The sequence below is a fragment of the Cervus canadensis genome, chromosome 1, assembly GCF_019320065.1.
Source record: "Cervus canadensis isolate Bull #8, Minnesota chromosome 1, ASM1932006v1, whole genome shotgun sequence".
In the NCBI taxonomy this organism is placed as follows: Eukaryota; Metazoa; Chordata; class Mammalia; order Artiodactyla; family Cervidae; genus Cervus; species Cervus canadensis.
The window spans coordinates 122,745,872-122,764,591 of NC_057386.1; the positions used below are offsets into that span (position 1 = coordinate 122,745,872).

Consider the following 18,720-nt stretch of genomic DNA (forward strand, 5'->3'; position numbering starts at 1 on the left):
GGTTTTTTTTTTGCCTTTCAGTTTTGTCCTCTGTAAAATGGGGATAAGACTGTGCCTAGCACCCACAAGATCCTCCACTACCGTTCAAGTCCTTTCCTTGCCCTGAATTCATGGCACCATCCTTTCCACTCTGGCTAAGAGAAACTGGGACCCATTTCGACCATCTCTGCAATCATGCCAACCCTTCCTAAGAGCTTAGGAAGCTGTCCTTTGCTCCTTCTGTCCTTTGCTCTGATTCCCCATTTTATCTATATATCTATATAAATGTGTGGGTGTGTGTGTCTCTCAAGTTGACTCAAACCCTTTCTGGAAAGAGGCAAGTTCTTAAAAACTTTGAAAAAACACTATATTTCTCAAAGGCTTCCCAGGTGGCACTAGTGGTAAAGAACCTGCCTGCCAATTCAGGAGACCTAGGAGATGCGGGTTTGATCCCTGTATCAGGAAGATTCCCCGGAGAAGGGCATGGCAACCTACTCCAGTATTCTTGCCTGGAGAACCCCATGGACAGAGGAACCTGTCAGGTTATAGTCCACATGGTCGCAAAGAATCAGACATGACTGAAGCAACTTAGCACACACGCACACAAATCTCTCAAACCACTGCATTATAGAAGCCAACTACAGGATGTGAATTCTCTCCATCCTCCTCCAAATTCCTGTTTGCTTTCAGTCCAGAATTAGAAGAAGGCTCTAGTCAAGTCAGACATGGAGCAGCTGCATATGTCCCCAGAGGCCTCAGGCTGGTCAGTACAGTCTCTGCCCAACACCAGGTCAACTGACACTGGGTACCTCAGGAAGAGCCAGAAACTTGCATGTCCTCCCCAAGGGCCCCTCATCACCTGGCATCTTACACGTAGCAGATACTCAACCAGATACTGGACAACTTGAAGATGAGATTTCCATTATGAACTAACAAAGACAACAATGCTGAGAATGAGCATCAGCTAAAATGCAGACTTTATTTCCCCCAAATTCTAGGCAGATGTAAAGCTGCTCATCCCAGTCCTTGAAGAGCCCACAGAGGCACCTGGCTGCCTACTGCTCACCCACACATCCCAACCTGGTTCTCCACACGCTCTGGGCATGTGGGGGAATGTTAATTTTTAACGTCTGTTTTAAAAATATGTACTGCCATTAAAAAGGTCTTAAATATCCACACGCAAAAAAAAATATTGCAGATAATAACAGAAGTACTCATGCTTTTAGAACCAAAATGTCTTAAAATAAGAACAATGCGTATTTATGACGACATGGTGCACTTACAAATTTTCTGATCTGGCTCTATTAAAGATGTGAAGAAAATAGAATGGCTTGCTAGTTTAAGACTGGGAAAGTCAAACACAGAGCAGCTGCTGGCCACTAAGATTCTATCTGCGGAACTTCCCTGGTGATCCAGTGGCTAAGACTCCACACTCCCATTGCAAGGGGCCCAGGTATGATCCCTGGTCAGGGAACTAGATCCCACATGCACTAATTAAGAGCTCAAGTGCTGCAACTAAAGATCCTACATGCTGCAACTAAGGTCTGACACAGCCAAATAAATATTTAAAAAAAAAAAATTCTATCTGTAATGACAATGAAAAGTAGTTCAGACAATCAGAACCATCTCTTAGAAAGGCAAAAACAAATATAAGCTTTGCTTCTATTCAGAAAATCCAAATTCCTGAGCTGAAAATCCCTGCCCAAACTAGATTAGTCTTTTCTACTGGTCAAACAACTTTCCATTTCTTGAAAAGGGCTCATTAAGAAAATAGGCAACAAAAATGACAACAGGTACTAGGCAGGAGGCTCTGCAACATGAGGTCAAGAAAGATACACTAAACAACAAAACTCCTTATCAAAGAACCTAATCAAATTTGACCCTCCAAAGATTCTGGACTGCCAGAAAATTACTGAACATCCCAACCATACACCATCAGAAGAACTTAGTTTAGGCACTTACTGGCTAAATTTGGCTACCCACAATGTTACCCCCATCCCCAAACTATCCTATTGAGGTATAGTCACTCATCCTGGGATGAGTGGAGGCCAAGGGAAGACAGCTTGTGTGTGGTGATACGAAACTTCATCAATCTTGCTCTTGAGTCTAAAGAAATAATAAAGAACCAGGACTTGGACACTTTCAGAAAACACTTTTAGACTTTCAAGTCAGTTCAGTCACTCAGTCATGTCTGACTCTTTGTGACCCCATGGACTGCAGCACGCCAGGCCTCTCTGTCCATCGCCAACTCCCGGAGCTTGCTCAAACTCATGTCCATCAAGTCGGTGATGCCATCCAATCATTTCATCCTCTGTTGTCCCCTTCTTGTCCTGCCTTCAATCTTTCCCAGCATCAGGGTCTTTTCCAATCAGTCAGTTCTTCACATCAGGTGGCCAAAGTATTGTATTCAGCATCAGTCCTTCCAATGAATATTCAGGGACTCATTTCCTTTAGGATTGACTGGTTTGATCTCCTTGCAGTCCAAGGGACTCTCGAGAGTCTTCTCCAACACCACAGTTCAAAAGCATCAATTCTTGAGCGCTCAGCTTTCTTTATGGTCCAACTCTGACATCCATACATGACTACTGGAAAAACCATAGCTTTAACTAGATGGACCTTTGTCAGCAAAGTAATGTCTTGCTTTTTAATATGCTGTCTAGGTTTGCCATAGCTTTTCTTGCAAGGAGTGAGTGTGTGGATCACAATAAACTATGGAAAATTCTGAAAGAGATGGGAAAACCAGACCACCTGACCTGCCTCTTGAGAAACCTGTATGCAGGTCAGGAAACAACAGTTAGAACTGGACATGAAACAACAGACTGGTTCCAAATAGGAAAAGGAGTACGTCAAGACTGAATATTGTCACCCTGCTTATCTAACTTATATGCAGAGTACATCATGAGAAACGCTGGGCTGAAGGAAGCACAAGCTGGAATCAAGATTGCCGGGAGAAATATCAATAACCTCAGATATGCAGATGACACCACCCTTATGGCAGAAAGTGAAGAACTAAAGAGCCTCTGGATGAAAGTGAAAGAGGAGTGAAAAAGCTGGCTTAAAGCTCAACATTCACAAAACTAAGATCATGGCATCTGGTCCCATCACTTCATGGCAGATAGATGGGGAAACAGTGGAAACAGTGACTGACTTTATTTTTCTGGGTTCCAAAATCACTGCAGATGGTGATTGCAGCCATGAAATTACAAGACGCTTACTCCTTGGAAGGAAAGTTATGACCAACCTAGACAGCATATTAAAAAGCAGAGACATTATTTTGTCAACAAAGGTCCATCTAGTTAAGGCTATGCTTTTTCCAGTGGTCATGTGTGGATGTGAGAGTTGGACTATGAAGAAAGCAGAGTGCCGAAGAACTGATGCTTTTTTTTTTTTTTTTAAATTAGTTGGAGGCTAATTACTTCACAACATTTCAGTGGGTTTTGTCATACATTGACATGAATCAGCCATAGAGTTACACGTATTCCCCATCCCGATCCCCCCTCCCACCTCCCCCTCCACCCGATTCCTCTGGGTCTTCCCAGTGCACCAGGCCCGAGCACTTGTCTCATGCATCCCACCTGGGCTGGTGATCTGTTTCACCATAGATAATATACATGCTGTTCTTTCGAAACATCCCACCCTCACCTTCTCCCACAGAGTTCAAAAGTCTGTTCTGTACTTCTGTGTCTCTTTTTCTGTTTTGCATATAGGGTTATCGTTACCATCTTTCTAAATTCCATATATATGTGTTAGTATGCTGTAATGTTCTTTATCTTTCTGGCTTACTTCACTCTGTATAATGGGCTCCAGTTTCATCCATCTCATTAGAACTGATTCAAATGAATTCTTTTTAACGGCTGAGTAATATTCCATGGTGTACATGTACCACAGCTTCCTTATCCATTCATCTGCTGATGGGCATCTAGGTTGCTTCCATGTCCTGGCTATTATAAACAGTGCTGCGATGAACATTGGGGTGCACGTGTCTCTTTCAGATCTGGTTTCCTCAGTGTGTATGCCCAGAAGTGGGATTGCTGGGTCATATGGCAGTTCTATTTCCAGTTTTTTAAGAAATCTCCACACTGTTTTCCATAGTGGCTGTACTAGTTTGCATTCCCACCAACAGTGTAAGAGGGTTCCCTTTTCTCCACACCCTCTCCAGCATTTATTGCTTGTAGACTTTTGGATAGCAGCCATCCTGACTGGCGTGTAATGGTATCTCATTGTGGTTTTGATTTGCATTTCTCTGATAATGAGTGATGTTGAGCATCTTTTCATGTGTTTGTTAGCCATCTGTATGTCTTCTTTGGAGAAATGTCTGTTTAGTTCTTTGGCCCATTTTTTGATTGGGTCATTTATTTTTCTGGAATTGAGCTGCAGGAGTTGCTTGTATATTTTTGAGATTAATCCTTTGTCTGTTTCTTCATTTGCTATTATTTTCTCCCAATCTGAGGGCTGTCTTTTCACCTTGCTTATAGTTTCCTTTGTAGTGCAAAAGCTTTTAAGTTTCATTAGGTCCCATTTGTTTAGTTTTGCTTTTATTTCCAATATTCTGGGAGGTGGGTCATAGAGGATCTTGCTGTGATTTATGTCGGAGAGTGTTTTGCCTATGTTCTCCTCTAGGAGTTTTATAGTTTCTGGTCTTACATTTAGATCTTTAATCCATTTTGAGTTTATTTTTGTGTATGGTGTTAGAAAGTGTTCTAGTTTCATTCTTTTACAAGTGGTTGACCAGTTTTCCCAGCACCACTTGTTAAAGAGGTTGTCTTTTTTCCATTGTATATCCTTGCCTCCTTTGTCAAAGATAAGGTGTCCATAGGTTCGTGGATTTATCTCTGGGCTTTCTATTCTGTTCCATTGATCTATATTTCTGTCTTTGTGCCAGTACCATACTGTCTTGATGACTGTGGCTTTGTAGTAGAGTCTGAAGTCAGGCAGGTTGATTCCTCCAGTTCCATTCTTCTTTCTCAAGATTACTTTGGCTATTCGAGGTTTTTTGTATTTCCATACAAATTGAGAAATTATTTGTTCTAGTTCTGTGAAAAATACCGTTGGTAGCTTGATAGGGATTGCATTGAATCTATAGATTGCTTTGGGTAGAATAGCCATTTTGACAATATTGATTCTTCCAATCCATGAACACGGTATGTTTCTCCATCTGTTTGTGTCCTCTTTGATTTCTTTCATCAGTGTTTTATAGTTTTCTATGTATAGGTCTTTTGTTTCTTTAGGTAGATATACTCCTAAGTATTTTATTCTTTTTGTTGCAATGGTGAATGGTATTGTTTCCTTAATTTCTCTTTCTGTTTTTTCATTGTTAGTATATAGGAATGCAAGGGATTTCTGTGTGTTAATTTTATATCCTGCAACTTTACTATATTCATTGATTAGCTCTAGTAATTTTCTGGAAGAGTCTTTAGGGTTTTCTATGTAGAGGATCATGTCATCTGCAAACAGCGAGAGTTTCACTTCTTCTTTTCCTATCTGGATTCCTTTTACTTCTTTTTCTGCTCTGATTGCTGTGGCCAAAACTTCCAACACTATGTTGAATAGTAGTGGTGAGAGTGGGCACCCTTGTGAATTGATGCTTTTGAACTGTGGTGTTGGAGAAGACTCTCGAGAGTCCGTTGGATTGCAAGGAGATCCAACCAGTCCATCCTAAAGGAGATCAGTCCTGGGTGTTCATTGGAAGGACTGATGAAGCTGAAACTCCAATACTTTGGCCACCTGATGCGAAGAGCTGACTCACTGGAAAAGACCCTGATGCTGGGAAAGATTGAGGGCAGGAGGAGAAGGGGACGACAGAGGATGAGATGGTTGGATGGCATCATTGACTCGATGGACATGGGTTTGGGTGGACTCTGGGAGTTGGTGATGGACAGGGAGGCCTGGCGTGCTGCGGTTCATGGGGTTGTAAAGAGTCAGACACGACTGAGCGACTGAACTGAACTGAACTCAGTTTCATGGCTGCAATCACCATCTGGCAAATTCTTTACCAGCTAAGGCACCAGGGAAGCCCAAGAACAGTGGAGTGGGTAGCCTATCCCTTCTCCAGCAGACCTTCCCAACCCAGGAATCAAACAGGGGTCTCCTGCATTGCAGGCGGATTCTTCACCAACTGAGCTACCAGGGAAGCCAAATACCAATACAGTATATTAACGCATATATATGGAATTTAGAAAGATGTGACGATGACCCTATACGCAACAGCAAAAGAGACACAGATGTAAAGAACAGACTTTTGGACTCTGTGGGAGAAGGCAAGAGTTGGATGATTTGAGAGAATAGCATTGAAACATGTATATTACCATATGTGAAATAGATGGCCAGGCCAGGTTCGATGCATGAGACAGGGCGCTCAGGGCCAGTGCACTGGGATGACCTTAAGAAATGGAATGGAGAGGGAGGTGGGGGGGGGGGTTTAGGATGGGGGACACATGTACACCCATGGCTGATTCATGAGAATGTATGGCAAAAACCACTACAATACTGTAAAGTAATTAGTCTTCAATTAAAATAAATTAATTAATTTACAAAAAAAAAAAAAAAGATACCAAATCAAGAGTATCCAGAAAGGGGAACCCTTCTACACTGTTGGTGGGAACATAAGTTAGTGCAGCTACTATCGAAAACGGTATGGAGGTTCCTCAGAAAACTAAAAATAGAGTTGCCATATGATCCAGCAATCCCATTCCTTGGCATATATCCAGACAAAAGATACATGCACCCCTATGCCCACAGCAGCACTATTCACAACAATCAAGACGTGGAAACAACCTAAATTCCTGTTGAGAGATAACTGGATAAAGAAGATATAGTGTGTGTGTATACACACACACACACACACACAATGGAGTACTACCCACCCATAAAAAAGAATGAAATAATGCCATTTGCAGCAACACACTAGAGATTATCATACTAACTGAAGAAGTAAGTCAGACAAAGATGAATACCATATGATATCACTTATATGTGGAATCTAAACTATGACACAACTAAACCTATCTATGAAACAAATACAGAATCATATTACATAAAGAACAGAATGGTGGTTGACATGCGATGGGGGAAGGGATGGGGTTAGCAGATGTAGGCTGTTATATATAGAATGGATAAGTAACAAGATCCTATTATATAACACAGAGAACTATAGTCAATCCTATGATAAACCATAATGGAAAAGAATATTATAAAAACGTACTCTATATGTATGTATAACTGAATCAGCAGAAATTAACACAACATTGTAAATCAACTACACTCCAATTAAAGAAAAAAAAAAAAAGAGGAGCTCCAAAAGCACCATCAAGTCTCAAACCAAGAGTTTTCAAGTCTTAATACCAGATGACATACTTATAAACCAACGACCAAGGTCAGCAGAACAGAACACAATGAATAGGTTAGACCAAAGTTACCACCCAGGTTGTACCAAACAGATCATTCACAGCATCCAGACTTGTCCCCTAAAAGGACTCCATCCCTGACTTTTACTATTCAGAGATGCCCAGAGAGACAGGGATCCTCCCCAGAAAAGTGACTTCTAACCCAAGAAAAAAACTGGCAAGTCCTCTAGGACAGGGCTTCTCAAGCCTGTCCATACACCAGAATACCTAGAGAAACACTTTTTTAAAAAAGGATAAAACACATTCATCCACATAAATATCTGAGTGCCTACTATGTGCCAGGCACTATTCTAGATATTATTAATAGAAAAATAGCAGCAACTAAAACTGACAAAAATCCTTCCCTTCATGGAACTGGAATGCAGGTAGAGTGAAAAAGAACTGGAAAAAAAGTTCAGTAATACTAAAGGGTTTATTATAAAGTATGTCTCTTTCTCATCCCAACCATTGAGGGAGCTTGCCAAAAAATGTGGATTCCATGGATCAGTTTCTTCATGGATCAAGCTCCATAGGAGGGGGCCAAGAATCTGCATTTCAAGGAGCTTCTGGGGTGACTGCAACGCAGCCAACCCAGCACTGTATTGAGACCCAACACTGATGAGGCTGCAGGGGCAACATGGGTCACTACTCCAACCAAGTGAGAAGATTCTACAAAAGAGACGCCCTGGTATGAAACCTGGCTTGAATATAGCCTTCATTTCTGCTGCTTACAATTTTCCAGCGGTTACCTGGAGCCATTCCGCATATTAGGACAAGATCACTGAGAGCAAAGGGCTGAAACATGACCAGTCCAGAAACACTGAAGCAACCATCCTGTGTCCTTGCAAAAACAGGAGATCTCCCTGCAGGTCACCTCAACAGTGATCACTAAGGCATGGTCATAGAGGCCAGGGAGCCGGCAGGACACAAAAAAGCCCTACAGTAAAGCAGCCCTGAACAATGTGACAGGCCTGCGGATGGCAGAGAAAGCGCAGCAGCTGACAGACCAGCCTGGCTTGGAGCTATAATGGACTTGCTCTTTTAAGGCAAAGACGTCCTGGCCGACAGAGACAGACCTTTCTGATGGCAGCAGCTGCAGATGCTAATTAAAGGGCAGATCTTACATGTGTTTAGTTTGGAATGAGCGGCAGCTTCTCTGTTGGTGTTTGCATCTCTACCCCAAGTGCTGGGATGGCGATTCCCATCAGTCGTGTTGTATTTGAAACAAAAGACAAATGTGTATGTGTGTGTGCGTGTGTGTTGTGCATGCGCACATGTGCATACACACACATACGCTTCCATGTATGTGTGTACATATGGGGGTAGATTTATAATAGTTCTTTGCATTCTATCCCGATTTGCATATTGGTGTCGTTAGAGGCATACTCTGCTGGCCGCTTCTTAGAATCATGTCCTTGAAATGCCTGCATTACAATCAGCATGACTGAAAGTGCCATGAAAATGTTAAGGTTGCTACTGGCATCGTCACCCGCCTTGCCCAGTGTTCCTGATCTTTGGCTCAGGGGAGAACAGGATGGATACTCTAAGGAGAGAGGCCCCTGGAACAAACCCTAAATTCTTCTTGAAGGGCAAGGTGACCAAGAGAAAAAGAGAGAAGGCCCTTTAATTCAGAAAGTATGAATCCCAGCCTGAGTCATCCTTCTATTCAAAAAATCCTCATTGAGCATCAAATCATCCAGAGTCTTGGCCAGAAGCTGACCCCATACTCAAACTAGATGACTGAGGTCATGAACTGAGGAAAGGGCTATGTGTAGAAGTGTGGGAAAGGTTAAAGGAAATGAACACCAGATGCTGAACACCCCAGGGCGAGCAACAGCAGGGCAGTAGGTACCGTTCGTTGGCCTGAGAGGGCAAGGAAAGGGGTCTCGGATGTGCACACTATGACTAAAGAAGCAGAAGGAAGAAGCAGTAACCAGAAACTAGCTAGGCTGTAGGTCAATGGTTCTCAAAGTGGGGTCTGGGACCCGTGAGAAATATGACTTCTTGGGCCCCACCCCGCAAGACCTACTGGATCAGCAATGCTGAAGACTGGGGCCAGGCAAATCAGGACAACATAACTACAGTCCCCAAAATGGTGAAACTCTAAATGCACTCCTCTGAAATATGCCTCAAAAGACCAAGGCACAGAGCCACTACTTCAAAGGCACTGAGAACTCAAAGAACCCCCTGAGGCAATAACACACTCAGCAATCGAATTGGAGTCAATAAGACGTATTAATATCTCATTTCGCCAATGAGAAAATTGAAGCTGAAAAGGCCAATGACTCCGGAGAGACCAAGCAAGGAACAGAATAAAATAGGAACCTATATTCTAAGTAACAGCTTCCTTCTGATGGGCAGCTGGCTTGTAAAGCGGCAGCACTGGTGAGTTTTGAGACATGCCTAAAACTGGATCATCTTACCCAAGAGATCAAAACAGCACATGTCTCACTGTGGAAACGATCCTAAGCTGCCGAATTTCACTCAAATAAAATAAACAAAAAAGCAGTATTCATTAACCCTCTCCCACCCCCAATGATGGCAGAGGCTGGTGATCAGACAGTCCCTGGGGCCACTGCCTAGAACAGTCCCCCTTCAAATGACTCCTATGTAGGGAGGGAAGTATCCGTGAAATGGTATCCCTGTGGGTTAAAAGCAAGACAAGAAATGTAAAGAACTAAACCCAAGCAGGATATCTGAACACAGTTGTGTTAGAAACAGTTTTGGATGTGACAGTATAAATATAATAAGGAAGACCACGGGAGGTGGAGCTCGGGGGCCTCATGTCTAACCCCATCTGTTAACCTACAAAAGGAGCTGTTTTAACCTCAGGGCCAGACTGTAACTGATCCCCCAAATCCATTCTTCCCTTCTCCCACAGCAGTAAGAGGCCACGCAGTGAGACAGTACAGATGTGTACACGCACGATGAACTTCTGGTCAACAAGACGTGAGAGGAAGTGATGCGTCCCACTTCTGCATCATCCTGTGTAGAAGGAATTTGCTTGCTCTGCCTATCTGCTCTTTTCTCCTCCCAGCCACATGGAACATATATACATGAAATGGTCCAACTTTAAGTATGTCAAAGAGGACAACATCCTAAGGCACAGGAAGCCACAGGAAAGAATCATCATGTACAACAGGCTGCCCACTAGTCTGGACTATATTTAAGGGTTTCTTTGTTACATGACCTTAGCCTATACCTTAACTAATAAATCCCTGTGTGCAACTAGGGGGAAGAAAACTTTGGGAATGAACAGAAGGAAGCTCATGTAAGGTCACAAAAGGGAAAATAGATCCGTGAGTCAGTAATAGGCTCAGAGCATGGGCAGCCTGAAAAGACCTACAGTATGAAAAATAACAGCACAAGTTAGGAAGCTTTACGAATCGCACAAAGAATTTAGATACAACACTACAAGTGATGAGTTGCAGAACAATGTTTTCTTTGTGGAGACTGGCAGCTCCTTCATGGAAGGACATTGGGGAAGGCATCTGTTAAACGGAACAGAACAGATTTCATCATAAACCAGATCAACAAAGTACAGCTTCTGTGGGCCACCTGCCAGAATACGCGACTCGCCTTGTTATATGGAACCAGACGTTAAGACGGACTTTGCTAGGATTTTCTACAGTAAAACCTGGTAAGCCATGCTCACTAGTGTGTAACTATGAATGGGAAATTTTTAACCATCAAAACTCAAAAGGATCCAAGTTCAGTTTCCTTGCACTGCGAATCAAATTTTAAAAAATTTCAGTGGACCAGTCTTCAACTGCATACCTCAGAGAAAAAAACTCATACTATTAATTTAACAGGTTTCCTAAGTGACTTAGGGGTAAAGAATCCACCTGCCAATACAGGAGACACAGGTGTGATCCCTGGGTCAGGAAGAGTCCCCTGGAGAAAGAAATGGCAACCCACTCTAGTATTCTTGCCTAGGATATATCCCATAGATGGAGAAGCCTGGCAGACTACAGTCCCTGGGGTCGAAAAAGAGTCAGACCTGACTTAGGGACTGAGCTGTGTTTAGTTGCTCAGTTGTGTCCGACTCTCTGTGGTCCCATGGACTGTAAGCTATCAGGCTCCTCCATCCATGTAATTTTCCAGGCAAGAATACTGTTGATCAGGGAGCCACTTCCTACTCCAGGGGATCTTCCTGCCCAGGGACTGAACCCAAGTCTCCTGCATCTCCTGCATTGGCAGGTGGATTCTTTACTGCTAGTGCCACCTGGGAGGTGACTAAACAACATTAACATAATACAATTCCCATAATGCTGTAAGTACACTGTCTGTAAATCAAATTTCTATGAAATTAATCATGCATCCAACCAATAAATATTTCTGAAGCAACAACCTGGGGAAGCTCTACTGGAAGCCAGAGAGAGATTATCACTCTGATGGAAGCTGAAGCCTGATGGAGGCAACCGCCACCCACTCACCAAGAGCTCAGGCTGCTCTGAGCACACAGCAGAGGGGGGTCCCTCCCACAGGTCCAGGAAGGGTTTCTGGAGGAAGTAACATCTGACTCGAGCCCAGAAGGAGAAATAAGAGTTAACTAGGTAAATAGGGAAAGAGATGTGAGAGTGGAGAAAGTATACGTATTTTTTCAGACCCTTTTTCATTATAGGTTATTACAAGATATTGAATATAATTCCTTATGCTATACAGTAGGTCCTTGATGACTATATATTTTATACATAGTAGTATGTATCTGTTAAACCCAAATTCTCAGTTTATCCCTCCTCTTCCCCTCTCTTGATAACCATAAGTTTATTTTCTATGTCCGTGAGTCTAATTTTGTTTTTTAAATATGTTCGTTTGTACCATGTTTTTAGATTCTACTTAGAAGCCGTAGCATACAATATTTGTCTTTCTCTGACTTACGTCACTTAGTACGATAATCTCTAGGTCCATCCATATTGCTGCAAATGACATTATTTCATTCTTTTTCACGGCTGGGTAGTATTCCACTGTATATACATACCACATCTTTGTCCATTGATCTGTTGGTGGACATTTACATTATTTCCATGTCTCAGCTATTGTAAATAGTGCTGCTATGTCACTGATTTTAAATGTATCTTCAATTAAACTCCAATTGCATTATACATTAATATTTAACTGCCAAGGGAGTTGACTGCAATTTGTATGTCTCCCCAAACGTCAAAGGTTTAATGATCTATAGGCACAGGGGAATTTCAGTGCTTTACAAAGCAAATACAGATCTATAGTCCCCTTAACTTACCATAGGCAGAACGTGTCTCCAGATTCAGAAATGTTCAAATTTCAGGAGGGTAAAATGTTGCATGTACTTTATGTAACACCCTCAGCTAGGACCTGGGATAGCACCCTGTAATCACACAGATTCATAATTTGCAGCAAAATGGATGAACAGCTGCACTAAAGGGAATAAATAGGAGTTTGGGTCAAGGTTTGCTACAGAGTTCAAGTCAGGTCTTGCTGCCAAATAAGCCATAAAATAACTTGAGGTTACTCAGAGCACTGGGTATTTCAGAATTGCAGATAAGAGATGGTGGATCTATCATATCTTAAGTCCTATGATAAGCTTGGATTTCTCATATGAAAACTGTATGCTTAGCAAGCATTTTATTTCAAAGTACCAAAGTGCTGGAAAAATAAATGCAGGCAAGGAAATAATTATCAGATTACCAAATACTCAGCAATAATTATACCTAATGGAGCTGCTTAAGAATGGCATAAAAACATTCCTGCAGCCAGGTATTGAGGGCTGAGGCAACCAGAACTTCAGAAAACAGTCACTTTGAGATCAGTCCCATCTTGCAAGATGGCAGGCAGAAAAACTGAGAAGACCATCTTCAGCTAAGAATGTCAATGCTGGTGTCAAGATCCAGAGGGAAGCGCCACAACCTGAAGACCCCCACTGATGGAAGGCTGTCCCAGCAGAGGAATGGCAGATATTCCCAATCCACAAGGTATTCCAGAAAAGCTCTATCCAAACAGAATCCACAGCAATTAAATCCACAATTAAGGAAAAAATGGGAAGGTTCTCACTACTGTGACAGAGCCAATTAGTAAGGACAAAAAGGGTGAAACCAAAGAGTTTAAAATTCTCAAAATGCCCAAATGTTACCCTCTTAAAGATGTGCTATATAAAAAAAAAAAAAAAAAAGATGTGCTATAAAAACTGTTGAGCGGTGGGGAAAGAAAAAAAAACAACTATAATCAACGTGAAGAAAACTACGAGTGTTACTCCCAGATCCTCTCTGATCGTCCTCACCGACCATCCCAGAGACAAGCAGAAGGTGGCTTCCCTCAAGTACCTGCGCAGGGACTTGCCATTTGGGGCTGAACCACTAGTCCTCACTCACCTGAGTTCCTTCACCTAGAACACGCAGAATCTGTCATCACCTCTACCAAAACTTACCATAATAGTGTGAAAGTTCCGAAGTATCTCAACAGTGATTACTTTTTAACAGTGATTACTATTAAGAAGTTGCATGAGACTGGAAATCAAAAAGGCTGAGCTCCAAGAGAAGCCACCACAGTGAGAAGCAGGCACACTGCAGCTAGAAAGCAGCCCCCGCTCACCACAAATGGAGAAAAGCCTGCGCAGCAATGAAGACCCAGCACAGTCAAAAAATTAAATAAATAAAATTTAAAAAAAAAAAAAGGTTGAGCTCTTCGACTCAGAGGAAGAGAATGGTAAGTTTTTGGAGCAGTGCAAGACAGACCAGAAAATTGTGGAGTCTCAACTTTCGCCAAAAATCAGAGCCCTTCCCAGCTCTGGGACAGCCCGTGTGGCCTCAGAAATAAACCTTATACTCCTGAGTTGATGTTCTGTATGATTTGCAGAGCTCTAGTTAAAAATATCCAAAACAACGATAAAGAACAAAGAACCTACTGTGTCAAAGGAATTGCCTTTCTAAAAGATAATGAGTAAATCTGTTAATACATCCAAATACAAGGGGCTCCACAAGACACGCATAGCACAGGACAAATACTACCATGTGCTACAGACGTCCTAGGACACAACCAGTGAGCCTAGGTCACTTGTAAAGGTTAGGGCTTCAAGCTCCAGGTTTCAAGGAAGGGAAGCTTCCACGACAATATTCAAGAAAAGGAAGTTTCAGGACATAGAGACCAGAGGCATGGTGATGGCTCTGAAGGATCGCACGGTGAGCACAAGGCCAGTCTCCCAGCATATCCATGTGAGAATACCCTTGCTCAGAAGGCAGGGTGGGACCAGAAGGAGCCTCCCCACCGGTACTGATTCCCAATTAAGATGAAACCAAGGCAAATAAACTGTTTATTCCAGATCAGAAATAAAGGTAGTGAGTTTTCCTAGTGTTAGTCGCTCAGTGGTATCTGACTCTCGCAACCCCATGGACTGTAGCCTGCCAAGCTCCTCTGTCTATAGGATTCTCCGGGCAAAAATACTGGAGTGGGTTGCCATTCCCTTCTCCAGGGGATCTTCCTGACTCAGGGATCAAACCCGGGTCTCCTGCACCACAGGCAGATTCTTTACCATCTGGGCCACCAGGGAGGTCCCCCCAAAATGCCCAGTGAAGATTCAAAACAAATAGGCATCCGTCTCTTACCCTCTTCTCTGACGTGAGCTCTATAAAAGTTTATCTCCATTCAACGTAACAGGACAGTCTTGTTTTAAGAGCTGAATCAGGAACAAAAATTGCTTCTAAGATACCTTTAACTTTAGGAATCTAAATCCCTAAGAACCTAAACAAGGCCCCAAAATGAATTTTAGCATTCTGCAAGTTATACTACATGCATGTCAGTGAAAACCATGGTGCTGCTCAAAAGAACAATGCAGATCTGCATGTACTGACATGAAAAGATGTCAGGGAGAAATTACTGAAAGGCAAAAAGCAAGTTGAAGAGCAGAGTAGACAGTAACACACCATTTTTGTGAAACAAACTATATACATGTGTGATAGGCACAGGCACAGAAATATTCTTTCCACAACTCACAGTGAAGAGCCAGAACGAATGTACATAACCCTTAACATGTGTTTCCCAGGGGAGAGCGATTAGAGAGAAAGGTCGAGCATGTTCTCTTTTATTTCATACATTTCCACAGTGTTTGCATTTTCTTATAATAACCATGCTTTATCTCAATTTTTAAAATTTAAAGTAAGATTTTGTTAAAGGTACTATCAGACTATTGCCAATAAATGACTTCTCTTTATTGTCCTTTGAGCCATAGCTACAATATCCAGCAATAAATGGGGCTGTTTCTAAATGGATTAGGTCTTCATCTTTAGGACAAGAACAAGAAGACACCTGAAAGGTGTCTCCTGAGCATGAGAATGAATGAAAAGTGTCATGGGCCACATGGCCAAGAACCACATTCAATTACATAGCCGTGGTATCTGATTATTGCAACACTAGGCTAATTCTACAGAGATGGATGGAAAGACTCACCAAATAAAGGTTATTTTTGTCCTGAAAGGCGTACTGCAACTGGGGGATCCAAGGACTTGTACTCCGAGATAATATGTTCTGTTCTTCCTCGAAATATGAGACCTAGGAGGAACAGAAACTATTAAGACAATTATGAAGAACTAAGTGTGATAGGGGAAATGCTCTTTATTCTCCCTTTAAGCTTAAACTGATACCCAGTTTTGTTTCTTTTTTAAAAAGCCATCACATAGCCCAACATTCCACAAATCTCATTCTTATGCCTACTTTGCTCAATTTTTGCCAGACCCATATAATATTGTCCAGTTATTTACTTAATGTCTTTCTTCAAGGTCGACCCACTTCTTTTAAATTTAAATCTTCCTCTTCACCTTCCCTTACTGAGCAATTCAGTCCTAAAACCATTAGATGGAGAATAACCAGATAAACATCCATGACAGGTGATGAGGAAAGCCACGGTGGCGCAGAACAGGGTGACAGGTCCGAGCAGGGTGAGGAGTGAAGCAACCACATGTGGAGTGGACCAATGTGGGCATCAAAGGCTCACGTGTGAGCAGGAAGTCAGCCTAGGTCTAGATGACCTGGAGCATCTGAGCCCGTCAAGGTAGACTGGATGGATGGACACAGCTGCATAAAATAAGTAAAAAATACTGAAGGTAATATCAGAGGAGTTACAAACATGGAAAGGGTGAAAATCAGAACAAACCTTGTGAAGCTAGACAGGACTTGGAGATGTTGGTGTAAATACATGGTTTTCAACATACACAGGTAGATACAGAAATAAACACAGATGGTAATGTTCGTGTGTATGAGGTAGGTATACTGCATACATGAACATATATTTCCTGGCCTTGTCCATTGAATGGAGTCTGGCAGCAATGACATCCTGATAGCAAAGAGAACACCTCGTGCCCAGACCTTGGCCTCTAAATACTGTTTTCCACTTAAAAAAATAAAAAAATAAAGGGTTCCCAGAGAAATGACTGACTGTGGGGCTGGGGTAGGTAAAGTGAGTTTAAGAGCCCAAACATCTTGTTGTATCAGAAAGTAACACAGAATTCAAAGATAGAGAATATGTCAAAAGGATATACAAAAGCCAACCTAAAGAGATTCTCATTGGCCAACTTGGGAACAATTTGAGTATAAAAACATATACTGACAGGAATGGATTGTAACTCATTGACAGGCAAACACAAGTTCAAACAGATATAAATAAACGGATGGATTCAAAGTTTTATCAGAAACAGGTATTTCCACAGTTTGAAAGTACCTCCTTCCGAAATACCTATGCAATTACAAAGAGGAAAGGAGTAACTCCGCAGTGGAGAAGGGTGGCAGATACCAACGTGACATCCTCAGGAATGGGACAAATCACAACTGAGACTCCCCTGTTGGGATGCAATGAGAGGAACAGAGCATTCTGTCTGTGATAGTCCTGTGTGGCTCAGGTAATGAACAGGTGGGTGGCTTTAATTAGCTCCTGGGTATGTGAGATTTTTTTAATCCCCCAGAATACACCTCACATGGGGTGACTCGAGTCATTGACCCAGAGGAGCACAGCTGGGCAAGGCTCCCCATCCCTCACCTGGCTCCCCATCCCTCACCTGCAGTGTGGGATGTGCTGGGCGAGGCTCCCCATCCCTCACCTGCAGTGCAGGATGTGCTGGGTGAGGGTCCCTATCCCCCACCTGCAGTGTGGGATGTGCTGGATTTGTTTCCTTTTCTATGCACCATTGCCCATATGAAATAGAAGGAGCACAAGGCTACATCTAAGGCCTCTTCCAAGGACCTAGGACACACCAGACCCAACAGGTGCTTAGTAGGTGTGGCCTGATGACAGGTGGTTCTTAGGTGCTGGGAGGCTCAGTGAGCATCTTCCACACCTCTCTTCCAAATGATCTGCCACGTCCTGTCATGTATCCTTTCTATGAAGTTGCCCACATTTCATTCCTGAACAAAGGCCGCAGCATTCTCGGATTCTGACAAGCAGCTTCCTGCCCTCTGCTGTGTCTCTGACCAGAAGTCACACAGTCACTGAAGTGCTGAAACCCTGATCCCAACCTCCTGCTTCCAAAAGCCTACATCAATCCCAACCGTCTCACAAATTAAATTCCAACTCCAAAAAGCAGTTCTTTGGGGAGATGATGAGTTACTGTTTAATGGGTACAGAGCTTCAGTTTAGGATGATGAAAAAGTTCTAAAGGTGGACAGTAGTAATGGTAATGCAACACTGCCAAAATACTTAATGCCACAGAACTGTACACTTAAAAATAGTTAAAGTGGCATATTTTATCACAGCAGCCAGAACAGAGTTCTTAAGGTTTCCCACCAATCACCTCCTCCCAACTCCAATGTCCTTACTTCTCCTCATTTTCCAGTCTATTTGTTCTAAAACTTCTAAACACACACAAACACATACATCTGCATAGCATTCTCGTACTTACACCTCCAGAGCGGCACACATACCACACTTCTACCCAGTACATTCTCGTCACTTCTCCCTGCCCAGAGCCCATGTTCCCTCTCAGCAGTGTGAACCTCCCCTGTCTCTGGCTCACCCACATCTTTCCTCATCCCGTCATTTGTGAATTTGCTAACTGCTCCCTCTTTTGTGATGCTTTAGCTCCTAAGTGCCTGGTTTATGGATCTGCCATTTTTCCTCAACTTCCCAAGGCTGTGCTAAAACCCTGAAACTAACAGCCACAGAGCTTTGATTCCTTTTGCAGACTTCCCACGGAGCTGGGTCCATTATCGGACACATGATGTGCTCTCGAACGTGGGTAACTAATAAATTGCTCTCTGAACACCAAGGCTGATGGCCGTCTCTCTAGAAACACGGCAAATGAATCAATAAAGTCTGGGAGCAGCAGCCTTGTTTAAAAAGAGAGGAAAAACACCACAACCAGAAAGATAACTTCTCACCTCCTCTCAGACTGGCAACTCC

General features: G+C 42.6%; 1 protein-coding gene across 5 annotated transcripts in view; it reads right to left on the reverse strand.

The window, feature by feature from the left end:
• CIT (citron rho-interacting serine/threonine kinase) overlaps positions 1-18,720 on the reverse strand; it is a 171,727-nt gene that overhangs the window by 134,852 nt on the left and 18,155 nt on the right. For all 5 annotated transcript variants that reach the window (XM_043440393.1, XM_043440404.1, XM_043440386.1 and 2 more), the window contains exon 5: positions 15,780-15,881. In XM_043440393.1, coding sequence (XP_043296328.1) covers positions 15,780-15,881 — 102 coding nt within the window. The remainder of the gene's footprint in view (positions 1-15,779; positions 15,882-18,720) is intronic.